This window comes from Xiphophorus maculatus, chromosome 5 (assembly GCF_002775205.1).
Source record: "Xiphophorus maculatus strain JP 163 A chromosome 5, X_maculatus-5.0-male, whole genome shotgun sequence".
NCBI classification, from domain to species: Eukaryota; Metazoa; Chordata; class Actinopteri; order Cyprinodontiformes; family Poeciliidae; genus Xiphophorus; species Xiphophorus maculatus.
The window spans coordinates 25,866,549-25,880,468 of NC_036447.1; the positions used below are offsets into that span (position 1 = coordinate 25,866,549).

At 38.9% G+C, this 13,920-nt stretch overlaps 1 protein-coding gene across 18 annotated transcripts in view; it reads left to right on the forward strand.

The window, feature by feature from the left end:
- Positions 1–13,920, forward strand: part of cacna1a (calcium voltage-gated channel subunit alpha1 A) — a 133,198-nt gene that overhangs the window by 44,458 nt on the left and 74,820 nt on the right. For all 18 annotated transcript variants that reach the window (XM_023333826.1, XM_023333825.1, XM_023333833.1 and 15 more), the window contains 3 exons: positions 9,972–10,063; positions 10,424–10,576; positions 11,992–12,179. In XM_023333826.1, coding sequence (XP_023189594.1) covers positions 9,972–10,063; positions 10,424–10,576; positions 11,992–12,179 — 433 coding nt within the window. The remainder of the gene's footprint in view (positions 1–9,971; positions 10,064–10,423; positions 10,577–11,991; positions 12,180–13,920) is intronic.

A 13,920-nucleotide genomic window follows, 5' to 3' on the forward strand; every position in this document is an offset into this window, starting at 1 on the left:
GGGGAAAAAACTGCGGAGTGAAATAAAACGAGAAGCAAAATGCAGCGTCAAGGGTTGGGACTTGACGGCAGAAAGTGTACAAGTCTCTTGTCCCTGGGCCGGTCCGAGTTCCCCTCGTTTCTGATGAATGAGCCCCTCCACTGGGAAATGGTTCGGACTTCCTGGGGAAGGCCTAGAACAAGCGGAACATTTGGAAAATGTCTTTGTTGACGACATTAACGTGGTTCAGAATCCAGTTTTAACCAGCCGTTTCATGCGCATTTCACTATGCGGGTTAGAAATTCCGTTTATTTAATCATAGTTGTGAATTCACTGGTCTCAACACATTTCAAAGATTTTAAGCACTGCAGCAGGTTGTGTAGAAAAGGACGGTGAGTGTAGATTTACTCTAACAGAGTGCACTGCAAAAACACAAAACCTTACCGAGTATTTTTGTCGTTTTGGTTTTAGTACAAATACCTTTGTATGCTTGAAAAAATGGAACAAAAGTAACTTAAAAATAACTTTTAAACAAGTTTTAAGAGCTTGTCTTAAGTCAATGTTTGTCAATATTCAAGAATTATTGACTTAAAACAAACTCCCATACTTTGCTGAAAAGTTTATTGTGACTTAGTTTTTTTCAAGTGTATTAATATTTGCACTAGAAAGTACACAAAAAATACTTAAGATTTTGTGTTTTTGCAGCGTACATGTAGTGCATCTTATTTAAATCGAATTAAACTTGATAGCTTTTATTTATTAGGTGATTCCATGTTCCAGATTGTGTCAAAGATGCATTTTGAATATATAATATCCAATTAGTTACCTTTATTTCTATAAATGTAATAAGCAGTGAAAAGTTTATAGTCATATGAGACTTTTTTTATTTACACTGCAGCAACACATTGTAACAGCAGTAGTTCTTTGTCAGACAGTCCTATTGAATCTTAGTTTTATTATCATTGAAATACGCAAAGATCATATTAAAACACAAACAGGACCTGACAACAGGAAATGAAAGCAGTATCGAGTTCTTAAAACGACATAGTTAACCTTTCTGTATGTTAAATAAACTATCACAAAGCCTGATAAGAGGATTAAGATTTGGAAAAGGCAGTTTATCATCACATTAAATATTGATTTTATTTTATTTTATTTAGACTATTTAGGGAAAACATTCTGCGCCTCTTTTGCTACTAAAACATCCCTAACTTACCTCGGCATGTCCAGATTGAGGCCACAGACTCTTCAAGTTTGCCGTGTCGTTCACAATGATATTAGCAACTAGCGATGCACAATATGTTGGTGTTGATATTGGTTTCGACCAAACAATTTTAATAACCGATCTCTATGTACACCTTGTTGCCGTTTGTGTGTGCGTTTCAGGGGTTTTGGCCATGCGGTATGTACTTGGTCGGATATCGATACCGGCCCAGATTTTTAGGTTTTTAGCTTGTTGTTTTATATTCACGTCCCCAGATGCTTCCCCGGATTGAAATGTACGACATTTGGAGGCCAAGTCAAAACCTCAAAGTCGTCGTGCTCCTCAAACTGCCCCAGAACAATTTTCTATTGCAACAGAGCAAAGAGGACCAAAATTGAAAACATAAAGTGTCTTGACTTTGACTTTCCCCCCTTACCGGTTCACTACCGTTTCTTTCTTGAACTGTTGTTGATAGAAATGAACCACTGCAGACTGGGAAAATACCACAAGAGGTGAAGATCTGGTGATTTTTCTGACCCGCTCATCTAGCAACCACTCTTTGGCCCGTGTCAAACTTGCTCCAATCATTACTCTTGAGGACAAAGTGTTCATTTGCTGCCTGATATATTCCACTCAGGTGGAATAATGCAGAGGTTAGCTCTGTCATTAACCTTACTTGTGATGATCATAATGTCTGATCGGTGTATATAATAAGCATTAAGGCTCCAAAGTGTCCATTGATAAGATTTTTTTGAAAGTAGTGCATTTTATTGTGACTGTGTTTACAGTATAAAACCTATGGGGAAAGGTTTCGTCAAAGGGAGACTTCCTCAGTTGGTGACGAGGGTTTTCCTTAAATTTCAACCATTATTTACTGATTGCATCCTGAAACACGCTGTTGAAATCCTCTAACTCGTGTGTTTTATTTTCATCGTCTGTGGTCTAATTCTGCCTTGTGCGTGCATGTGAAGCGTAAGCGTGTGCGAGCGAGGGAGTCGAACATTGAGGACTCAGTGGGAGACGGTGACTGGACAGGAGCTCACACTGTGGTGACACATGGCTCTCCCACACAACTTCCACATGATGCACACATCGCCCATGTATGCGCATGCATGTTGTCGGTGCATTTGTGCCGTTTTTTTTGCTAATAGTGCTGACAGTGAAAAGATGAGACACAATCACACCACACTCACAACCACACACACTGGGACCAACATGGCCGTTTTCTGCAGCATTAAGTGATGATTCACGTAGCCGAGCCACAACCTTTTCTGTCATCTGAACAAAGAAAAAGTAAATGTGGGGTTTTCACGTTTCTAAGATTTAAAATAACATTCATTTGAAGCTCAATTTTTCATGTGCACTGTTTAAAAACACATGTAGCCATAACTTTGGGTACAATCTTGTCATAAAACTTGCTCAGAGTTCTGTCCCATTCCTCCTGACAGAACTGGTGCAGTCAAGTTTGTAGGCCACCCTGCTTTTCGCACTGTTTTAGTTCTCGCACGGGTTCAACAGCACCAGGGTTTTCAAGTGGCCACTCTAAAACATTCACTTTGTTGCTTTTAAGCCGCTTCGTAACTAATTTGGCGGTATGCTCAGGGTCATCGTCATTCGGAAGTCCCATTTGTGTCTGACGTTACCTTCCTGTCTGGAGGCTTGAGTCGATGTGTCAGAAGGTGTCCTTTCCTCTGGACGCTGTCCTCTGTGTGCAGTGGACTGGTCCATCCTGCCGTAAAACACTCTAACAACCTGATACTTTACCTCTGCACTTTACAGTTGGCATGGTGTTCTCAGGCTTTGCCAGCTTCTCCCTTCTCAACAAATTACCAAACAAATAATAAATAGTAAATGGACTGAATATATATGTACGTTTATATAGCGCCTTTCTAGTCGTACTGAATAGAGCCGCATTCACCCAGTGGCACTCACACATGCACACACTGCAAAAACACAAAATCTTACCAAGTATTTTTGGTCTAGTTTCTAGTGCAAATATCTTATTAAGCTTGAAATAAGCAAAAATAAAAAATAAATAAATTACTTTCCAGCACTACATCGGATCTTGTTTTAAGTCAATAATTCCTTAATATTGAGGGAAAAAGTAACCAGCTGTAAGTGAAATAATCTGTCAGTGGAACGACACATTTTTCCCACATTGTAAGTTATAATGTCTTGTTCCACTGGCAGATTATTTCACTAATAACTAATACTTTTTCCATCAATATTAAGGAATTGCTGACTTTCAACAAGATCCTATTTCATGCTGAAGAATTGCTTGTAAATTATTTTTGTGGTATTTCAAGTGTACTACGACATTTCCATTAGAAAATAGACCAAAAATACTTGGTAAGATTTTGTGCTTTTGCAGTGTACTTGGATGGAGGCATACCTTTGCTAGTCCTCAGACACTAACCCCAGAATAATGTTATTTTTTCATGACTGTCCTGTGCTTTTCATATTTTTGTTTGGTGTAATTGTCGTCATGTATTATCATTGGGTTTTTGCAATATTTAAAAAAAAAAAAGAAGAAAACTTTAAAATGACTGTTGAGGTTTGATCAGTCGAATAATATTCCAGTTCTGACATACAATGTATGCTATATATCTGTGCGTATAAGAGAAACATTTGCATAGATCTTACAGAAGCTCAACAACTCTTGTCTGCTGCATCCAACTCTGCCATATCTGATCAAACGTGTGTGTGTGTGTGTGAATGTGTGTCTGTGTCTGTGTGTGGCTTAACGTTGCTCTTAAACAGCTTGGCTGATGTCTGCAAGCAAGGATAAGTTGTGCTTATGTGTGCAGAAGGTATATTTGCCAGAATGCACCAGAGCTGCTGTCAGAACAGGGTGTGAGAGGGCGAAGTAAGGGAGGTGTGTGTGTGTGTGTGTGTTTGTGGGTGGGATATGCAGCGGGTTTTGATGGGTAAAAAAAAAAAATCAATTGCCAGGAGACCCACTTCCTATCCCCGTTGCTGCGGCAATGCCGAGATTCCATCAATGAGCAGGGGTTGCGTTTCCTAGGCAACGCTTGTGAATGAGAGCAGATCGGTAACCGTGGAGACTCTGCAAAAAGAGAGGAATCGCCGGTTGCCATGGCAATGCTGTGAACAAGGAGAGCCTGGCCAAAGTGAAGGGAGCATGTGACCTCTGATCTTCATCAGGGCTCTCCATTGTCATCATCAGCCGTGGGTCTTCATCAGGACGGCTGCAGCAGAAACGGAGACGCTGCGGATCAGAACTGTACTCGGTGTTTTGAATAAGTAGCATCACAAAGGCCTTACTGTGTCATTAATGCAATCATTTCTGCATGCACCTCCCATCGGCTACATTAATAGACCTTAATGTCCTTAGCTCAACCTGATCTTATCGTGTTATCAAAATCAAATCAGTCTCTCACCTCAAACCTCTGGTTGTCATGACGCTAAAATTTCAAACTTTATGTCGGTATTAAGGAAAGTCTTCACTTTGAGCTGCCTTGTTGCTGAAAATGTGATGTATGAATAAAATTACCTTACCTTACCTTCACTGGGCCATTCTTTGACGCTAATATTTACACAGATAGCATTAGCTTATGTTGACTGTGAGGCTTACCGCTTCTCTGGTGCAGATATGTGAGCTTTACTGACCTTTTTAAGTCAAACATCAGTGTCGTAGCATTAGCTTGTAGCTTTAGCACAGCTAGCATGGGGCAACCTCCAGGTTAACTTTTTTCCTGTCTGTCTGTCTCATAGGTGAAAATGCTTCTTTGTTAGCATTGCTGGCTAAAGATGGTCGCGTATGTATTTTTAAATGTTTTTTTTTCTGGGAGTACTCACCCAGCATCTGTTATTGCAGAATTGCGGTTGGAGGAAATATGACAACTTGGGCAAATGTAAATTTGTCGGTTTGTGTCGATTTTGATGTAAATGAGCGTCTTTGAACGAGTTATTTTTCTAGTATCAATTATGTTGAGATATTGATTATTTTGACAATGCGGTAGGGAGATCAGACATCACCTATCTAGGTTCTTTAAAGGCAAGTTGTAAATTCAACGATGGCATGTTGTAGGCAAAAAAAGTCACAGAAGGCTTAAACTCACACACAACACAAAACGTACAAATTAGCATAGTGTATAATGGAAACAAAGCCTGGCCATGTCGAAGTGACTAAGTTGGGTACCTTTAGTTTCTGGGATGAAATGTTTGTTCAGTTTTCTTTCTGACATTTGAGAGCTTCACAGTTGTGAGATTTTTAGCAGAAACATTTAATTTTAAGAAAAGCAAATTAGAGATGGTTAACTGTCATGACATCTGTTTTGTATTTTACAGTAGCATTGACTAACGTCTTATTTTGTTGGAGTTTATCCATCCGTCTATTTTTTTTTTTATACCTGCTTAATCTTTAAAGGGTTGCCGTGGTGAGCCCATTCATATCCAAGGCCTATTTTATGGTTATTACAGTAACCATGTCTTAAAAATGATCAGATTTTTTATTTCCTCAGTGTGGAACACCTGGAAAAAATATTTTTACAACCTTATGTGAAAAAAAATACTGACTTAGTCAAAACATTTAATCAGTTTGAATGTGATAGTTCACGAGGGCAGCCTTAGCTCGGTGCTAACCTGAATTTCTTACCGTCAAAAGGTGTCGCTGCTGAACAGTGGCCCCTCTTAAACGCACGTTTTACACATGCGGAAAACTCCTGGATGGTCAGCACACTGTTAGCACGCTGCAGCGCGGTTTCTGCAGGGCTTGTGCTGCTTTACAGGGTTAACAGTTTGGTGTTTCCCTGCAGCGTGAGCCTCTGTCATCACCATCCAAACACCTGTCCCCACTGCAGAGAAAACCCGGCCTTATTTCATCTCTGGAGTCTCTGTTTGTCTGCTTTGGCTTCTCTTACGAGCCGCGCCGTCTCTCCTTCTCAGCAGTCGGATCTAACACTTTTGACACACAGGACTATCACTCCCTTTCAGTCTGCTCACTCTTTTTCACGCTCTCCGTCTCTTAAGGGGACGCCGCCTTTCTTTCTTCACAATTGGTATTTCATTAAGGACTCTCCGGCGCAGTCTCAAAGGGACGGAGCTCCTCTGTGATATTTTGTGTTTATATATTCTCTGTTATATTCAAAAATAAACAAAAGCATTCGAATGATTATATTTAAGCCCATTTTGAAGCGCGCCTTCAAAAGAGAGAGAGAGATACATGCCAGCTACTGACAGGAGGAAACATTCAGCCATCTGTCTCCACAGCATGCTTAATGTAGCATAGGTCAGTGAGGAAAAAGCCTTAGATTTTAATAAAATGGACAAAGTGAGGCCTTTCAAAATAAGAGTTTAAGATACTGTTTTGTTTTTGTTAGCTGTTGAAGATGTGTAAAAACAGTGTAATTGATGGACAGTGTTACCAAACCGTCATGACAACATACCCACTGGTTTTTTTTACATTTGATTTACAATTTTATGTTGTGCTTTTAAGCAAGAGCCGATTGTTTTTATTTAATATGGCAGTAATACACAGGGACACTAAAAACTACAGAAACCTTACCTATACAGATAAATATATTCTAAAACATGACTTTTTTAAGACTGCTGATTTTTGTCTTATTCCGATTTTGTCTTCTAACAGCAACACACAAAGAAGATATATAATGGCATCCGAAATATTTATTCTCATCTCGCCGCTGTGATCAGCCATTGATTGTACGCATTTAATTCAGTGAATTTTTGTTTTAAATCAAGTTTAAAACATGAATGTAACTCAAAGTCCTTCAAAAGATGAGACATAATGATAGAAATAATCATAATAGAAATATTAAATTAAAAGTGAAACCACAGGCTATATCAGCCGATGAAACTGGAAAAAAAAACAAAACAGATAAATTAGAAGACATCACTTTGCATGTGTAAGGGAGTAGCCGCTGTCGAACAAGGTTTTATCAAATTGCCGATCAAATGATTTCCAGTGGATTACTCAAGTGTTCAGAGACTATTCATTAGTCAGTAAATATTTGTTCTATTCCTCTTATTGCTGTCCATCCATTACCATTTTCATGAAGTTTATTACGCAGAAGTAGGACTAAGGAGTACTGCGACATGTATCTTTATTTTCTGTAGGTTTTCTTGCCCAGCATTTGTGTTGTTGCCAAACCAATAGCAGTCAGGTTGCGGTTTGGTTTTCTGCTGATTATGTCTCGTATCGAAGATTTACAAGCTGTTACTGTTGCGCCTCTCAAAATCACCAAATCTCTTTCTTATCTCGCAGCACAACCGGTTCATTCATTACATTGTCACCGATGTAGAAATTCAGTAGTCGACATAATACATTTGTTTGTGAGCGGAGTAGTTTGGATTAATGATGTTTCTCTGCCTGTTCAATCATTTCTCCTTCAAACTCCTGACAGCTTCAATCAGAAAAGAGCGCAATAAATCAAAGAAATCACTATGGTGATCCTTACAATCACAAGTCATCACACGTTGTTATCTCTGCTTTGTGTTCTTTCAACTATACCTAAGACATTGTGTTAGTCTTCCATTCATTACATTTTTCTCACACTTCCTCCTTATGTATGTATTTTCCATTATTATTTGTGGAAGTTCTTTGTCCACATTTCTCTTCCTATTTTTTTCCCTGGCACACGCTCTGCTCCATCTACTGGCCACGGGCGTGTACTGCGGGCTGTTGCTAGGGACAACTGCTTCTTGAAGAATTGAGTTGTCTGGCAGCAGGGAACGGTTGCTGCACATGTAGGCTTCGCATGGACCCTAATTTGAGAGATACGGCATTTTAAAAAAAGCACTGAAATGCGAGTAAAAAGGAAGAGAAAGTATTTAAAAACTAATAATCCAACAAAAGTGATGTCGCTTGATCCAAGTTGTCTTTGAATTTCCCCCTCAAGTGCACAGAAACACAGTAGCGGCTTCAGAAAACATGAATCACCGTGGTGTCGTGTCAGAGCGATGCAGTCTGGTCATTTTGCTGAGGTCTGGTCTGTTGAGGCTCGCAGCATGGCCTTTAACTGTGGCTGTTAAAAATCCATTGAGGAAACGAGTGGCTCGGCTGCCATGCTGTGTCTCCAAATAAATGACCTCTTACTGGAATTAGCAACAAACCTGAAAAGAGCTGGAGAAAGAGTCAGGGTGGAAATCACAGGGAAATGTAAAAAAAAAATAAAAAAATTAAAAGACAGGAGAATATGCAGTTAAGCCAGGTTTCTTTAAAACCCCCAAATATTGATTATTTTGTATGAAGATGCCTTCATCTTGAAAATGTGGCTCTTAAATTATTTTATTCTTGAGTTCAAACTTGTGTTTTATTTTATTTCATTTGTAGTCTTAATGTTTAAAATTGCAACATTTTAAACAGTCTGCACTACAAAATACAGTTAAATGGTCTCGTATTAAATTATAGAAAATATTTACTTTGAAACTGTGTTTAATAATGCACGGAAGGAGTCATTTGTCTTCTCCTGTAACAGGAAGCTTTTCACTCACTTGAACCTTTCTTTATGAAATTCACATAAACCGCGACGGTGTTCGTGTACCTTCATTCATTTTATAAAGATTTAATGTGCATAGTTGTAAAGTGAAAAGAAAATTGTACATGTCTTTCAAAATGTCATTGAAATAGAAATGTAGAAAGTTCTTCATAGGTTTATAAGCACTTCTCCATAAGTCAATACTTCAGTAGACTTTTATTTTTAAAGCTACATTTGTGTAAAGTCTACACAAATGTACCTAGATTCTTCAGGCAATCCACAGACATACACTGTATGTGTCACATTAAAGTTGCATTTATGTAACCTTTATTTAAAAAAAAGATTTTTACATATTTGTTAAAACCGCTACTATGTTGTGACAGTTTAGTATGATACAGAAAATAAGTGGAAAAAAATGAAGCTCTTCCACCTCCTCCTAGAAACGCACCACTTCCAGTCAGAAACAACCAGTCAGAGCCAGGCGGAGAGGCATGGCGCTGTCAATCACTCACATTCACATGTACGTGCTGCTAAATCTGCTAATGGTGAAGAAACAACTTACCGTTCCAAGAAAACCGTTTATGTGCCACCATCAGTGGCTATGCTAACTAGCTTTAGCATTCAATTCAGGCTCTATCGGGAATAAACTGTAGTGAAGCAGAGAGCAAGTGGGAGAAGGTGTGAGCGGCACATGTACAAGCTTGATTGACGGCACTAAGAAACCGCCTCTTGGCTCTGATTGGTTGTTTCTTCTGTTTTAAAGTGCTGAAATGGGAAATGTTGCACGTTTCAGAGCTTTGTTGCTGAAATGTGCCACACAAATAAACCTGTGTTCACTAGTAAAGTAAAATTAAATAAATCATATCTGGAGGGAAAAAAGGCAAAAATGGAACAAAATAGATTTTAAATGAGTATGACCATCAAAAACAAGACGGATCAGAAATGGTAAAAAGCAAACATTTTGAAAAACTAACGTGGCGTTTTGTCATCTTCAAACTTTACGTGTGACCTGCAAACTGGGAAAAACAAAAAATTGCTCCACTTAATGCCAAAAATCCACAAGAGATCTCTTTACAGAAGTGCTATTTAAAGATCACGTTTTCCCCGTTTCCAAGAACCTGAGTTTTCCTAAAGGGTTGAAACAGGAGCGAATTGGAACGTTCAAGTAATTGAATTGTAAAGATTAATACCAGTCGTCATGAAGACGAGAAATGTTGTCTTCATGATGACGGAAATGAAATTAAAGACTTTAATTTTGCTCGGCCGTACCCAGTGAACCAACAGAACCACTGACAAAGTACCGCCCTCGTTTTCTTCTTGTGTTTGTGCAGAATTCTGTCGTCTGTGGGGTCTCAGCTTGACCTGAGGACGCTCCGAGCTGTCAGAGTGCTGCGGCCCCTAAAACTGGTGTCTGGAATTCCCAGTAAGTTGTGACTGATTTATTTTTATTTCTAATAGAAAAAAAAAAAATTTAACGGACCTCCAAAAAAGGAAATTTCCATTTCCGTTCACCTGATTATGCATAAGCTGCCAACATTTAGCTTAACTATTACCTTCATAGGTCAGGATAAATGGATGTAAGCACTTTTATGACGTTTTCTTGGCTTAGCTTTCTCCCCATCTTTAGTCAACAGTCAATACGTAGAGATTTTAGCACTAGATACGCTGGAGTATTGATAAAATAGAGTAATACGCCTTACCTCACTGGAAAGATTTTCACCTATTTGAACTTCCTCTTGGTGTTTTTGTTCCAAACTTCTGAGTATTTCCCACTGTCATCCAGGCCTGCAGGTGGTGCTCAAGTCCATAATGAAGGCCATGATCCCCCTGCTTCAGATCGGCCTGCTGCTGTTCGTGGCTATCCTTATGTTCGCCATCATCGGCTTGGAGTTCTACATGGGAAAGTTCCATACAACCTGCGCTGACCCCGTTACAAGTAAGCATGAAGTGGAAATGAGAAGTGACCGTGTCCGCCATTGTATCCGCCATTGTTCTGTCCTCGCGCTGGACGGATATAGCTAACAAAAACTAAACTAAAGGCGTTGATTGTGTTCTGAGCTTTTTATGTAAAACCGAAAAATTAGCAGTAAAAAAAATATATTCGTGAACATTTTGAACATCGCAAATACATATTTGGTCCTAAAATAAACATACAAATAAAATAAAATGGTGCGGAGCTCGTCAAATGAACGTGTTGCGGATTTAAGCCGTTTCCGTAGAAACACATGAACTTACGGAAGACTGTTAGAAATTCGCGACGTGTCGCTGCGAAGGCGGTTGGGACACATTACCGCGGCTACGCTAACACAAAAACGTTATAAACATCTGACAAACTTAATTATTTTCTGCCAAACATTCTAGTACAACAGCATGCAGCTACTTACGGACAGAGATACGTCAAGGCTCGAACAAAAGTGGGAACTCTGTCCCTCTGCCACGTTGTAGGCAAAACGCAAACAAAACCTAACTTCAACCCTGCCACCAGGGGACAGTAAATCAACAGAAGATAAATACGAACTTTTCTATGCATCTCTGAGTATTACAATACAATCATCAAAAAAGCATATAAATGCTGTATATTTGGTCCAATGTGAAGACACCTATAGACCAGTTGGTTGATTTCCTCTGAACCTGATTTGCTAGTTCTTTGCAAAACTGATTCATACATCTTAAGCTCTTCCCCCCCCCCAATTTCTTTTTTTTTTACAACTACAAACTTCTGTTTCAGTGGAATTGTTGTGTGAAATGAGATCTAAAAATGATGCAGCACAAGAGTCTTCAACAAATGATTGAGTCAGTTTTTGACAAGTGCTTTTGTTTGCACTCCTCAGTCGTGTTACGTTGTGTCGGTCTGACACATAAAATTCCAATGAAATACGTTGACGCTCCAGTTTGCATCATGAGAAAATGTGAAAAAGTTAGTGGTAGGAATGTCTTTTTTGTAGGCAATATACAACATAGTACATTTTCACAGTGCATATAGTGCTGTGAAAAGCATTTTTGTGAGACTTAAATAATCCATGTTGCCAAATAAATGGTAATATCAGCTCTTTCAGACTAGCCAGCAGCAATTAGCAAACACTTGGTGGAACTGTTATCTGAGCTCAATATAGGAGCTACTTCTCAGTGCAACGCTGGTAAAGACATTGTTAAAGGGTTCATAGAGGAGCCGTGTTGTAATAACTTCCTGAAGGCGGAGTTTCAGAAAGAGCAGGAGCTTCTTAAAGAGACAAAGGCCCAATTTCAAGGCGTGGAGATACAAAGTTACATTTCTTTTTAGTCGCATTTGATATGTATGTCATTTTCATAACAACTGATGGTAATATTGGTCTTTTGTCCCTCTCTACCCAGAGGAGAAAGTGGAAGATCGCCCATGTGGTCCCAAACTACCCTCCAGATTGTGCCCCAACGACTCATCGTGTGAAAGTGGCTGGATTGGACCAAACTACGGCATCACTCAGTTTGACAACATCCTGTTCGCTATTCTGACAGTCTTCCAGTGCATCACTATGGAAGGATGGACAGACATGCTCTACTATGTATGTCTAAGAAAAAATAAAATAAACACTTGAGCTCAGCTTTTCTTTAAACAAAGAAATGCACTTAAATTCTAAACAAGCCCTGAAGATTTCATTTCTAAACAGCCGCTCCGCTACTATTTGAACTACTTCCAAGATTCTGCAATCACCTTCTTGTTACTGTTCTGGGAAAAAAAAATAGACCAGCAATTTATTATGTCTTTCTAAAACTTAACAAATGTGATCTGATATTTTTTTTTCTCAAATCTTTTAGCTTTGACCCAAATGCCAAAGTATTTAAAAAAAATTTGACCACTACATCTCCTGTGGTTTGATTTAAAAAAAAATAAAAAACGTACTTTGGGAAATTAACAACATCAAAGCCTAAACACTCAAAACAAACTATTTACTTGTTTTAGACAATGTAGACATGTCATATGTGCAGAATCCTGAAAAAAAAACGAATCAAAGAAAATTGGAAAAACAACAACAATTTTGACTCCTAGAGTGAGTTGGAGTTTCACATTTTTCCTGAAAAAGATCTTAAATGATCTCATCAGTATTTGCAGTGGCATCACAGCAATGCGCATTATTAAAATAGAATCTGGAGATATTTGGCGCACACTTATGGACTCTCAAAGATGTGGGAAAATAGGAGTTTGGTTTAAATTTCTTATGTCTAAATGAAAAACAAAAATGTAAATTAAAATCGTGCTTAAAGACTTTATCCAAAATGTATTTCCCCATCTTTCCTCGTTTTCGTCAGCTTGACCTCTTCTCATCTGCCCTTTTCTTGCTTTTAGACACCATCCCTCTCCCCCTGCCTCACCTCCCTCTCTTCAGGTCCCTATTCTGGTCCGTCTATATTTAACATCTTTTCTGATGGATGAAGCCTGACTTCCACACTCACACATGCAGTCAGGAGGAAACCGATGAAAGTTTAATAGCCATGTGGCAGGCCGCATTGTGCCGTCTGGATAAAGATAAACCTGACACATGCACACAAACACACCAGCCAGTCGGTGGCCAGGTGACAGATCCATGTTGGGAGTTTCATTTAAATCAAAAAATGGAAAGATGATATTGCCATTAAGGTCATTTTTCGGATTGTCAGTTGAGTTTGTTTAGTGGTGGAGGCAAACGAAAGTCGTTGTGTTTGCGTCCACAATGAGCAACTCGGTACAACAAATGAATGAGAGTGAAAAATGAGCTGCAACTCAACACTGGACCAAGACTGATTTTTTTTTTTTTCCCTAACTAAAAAGAAAGCACCTGCTTTCTGGTTTGCTTGTACCTTTAAAAAAAGCTACATATACGCAAAATCAACACACCTGACATCTATTGTAAAATGTAATTTATTGCTTTTTACGCTCTGCAAACTTTGTTACATTTCGGTTTGTCGAAGGGTTTTGATTACAGTTCGGAGGGAGTCGATTCTTTTAAAATAAGACAGACTAAGACCCCACTCAAAAAGTAAAAGAAGAAGTTAAGGGAAACCTTCTGTTGGTAAACTTTGTGAAATAGAAAACGGCTTCAAAAGCTGGATTGAAACGCCCCCTGGTGGGTAGAAAATGATGCATGGTTGGCTCAAAACGTTTGTTGGCAAACGGCACCTAAGAAAAGTTGAGAACAAAATGCCCAAAACGGAAAATATTGAAAATATTTGATGATTTATAAGAATCCCATGAAATTTTCCATCTCCACTTTAGATCAGACCTAAAAAAAAATCCAACCCAAAGCAGAGACGTTTTGCCGGACCCAA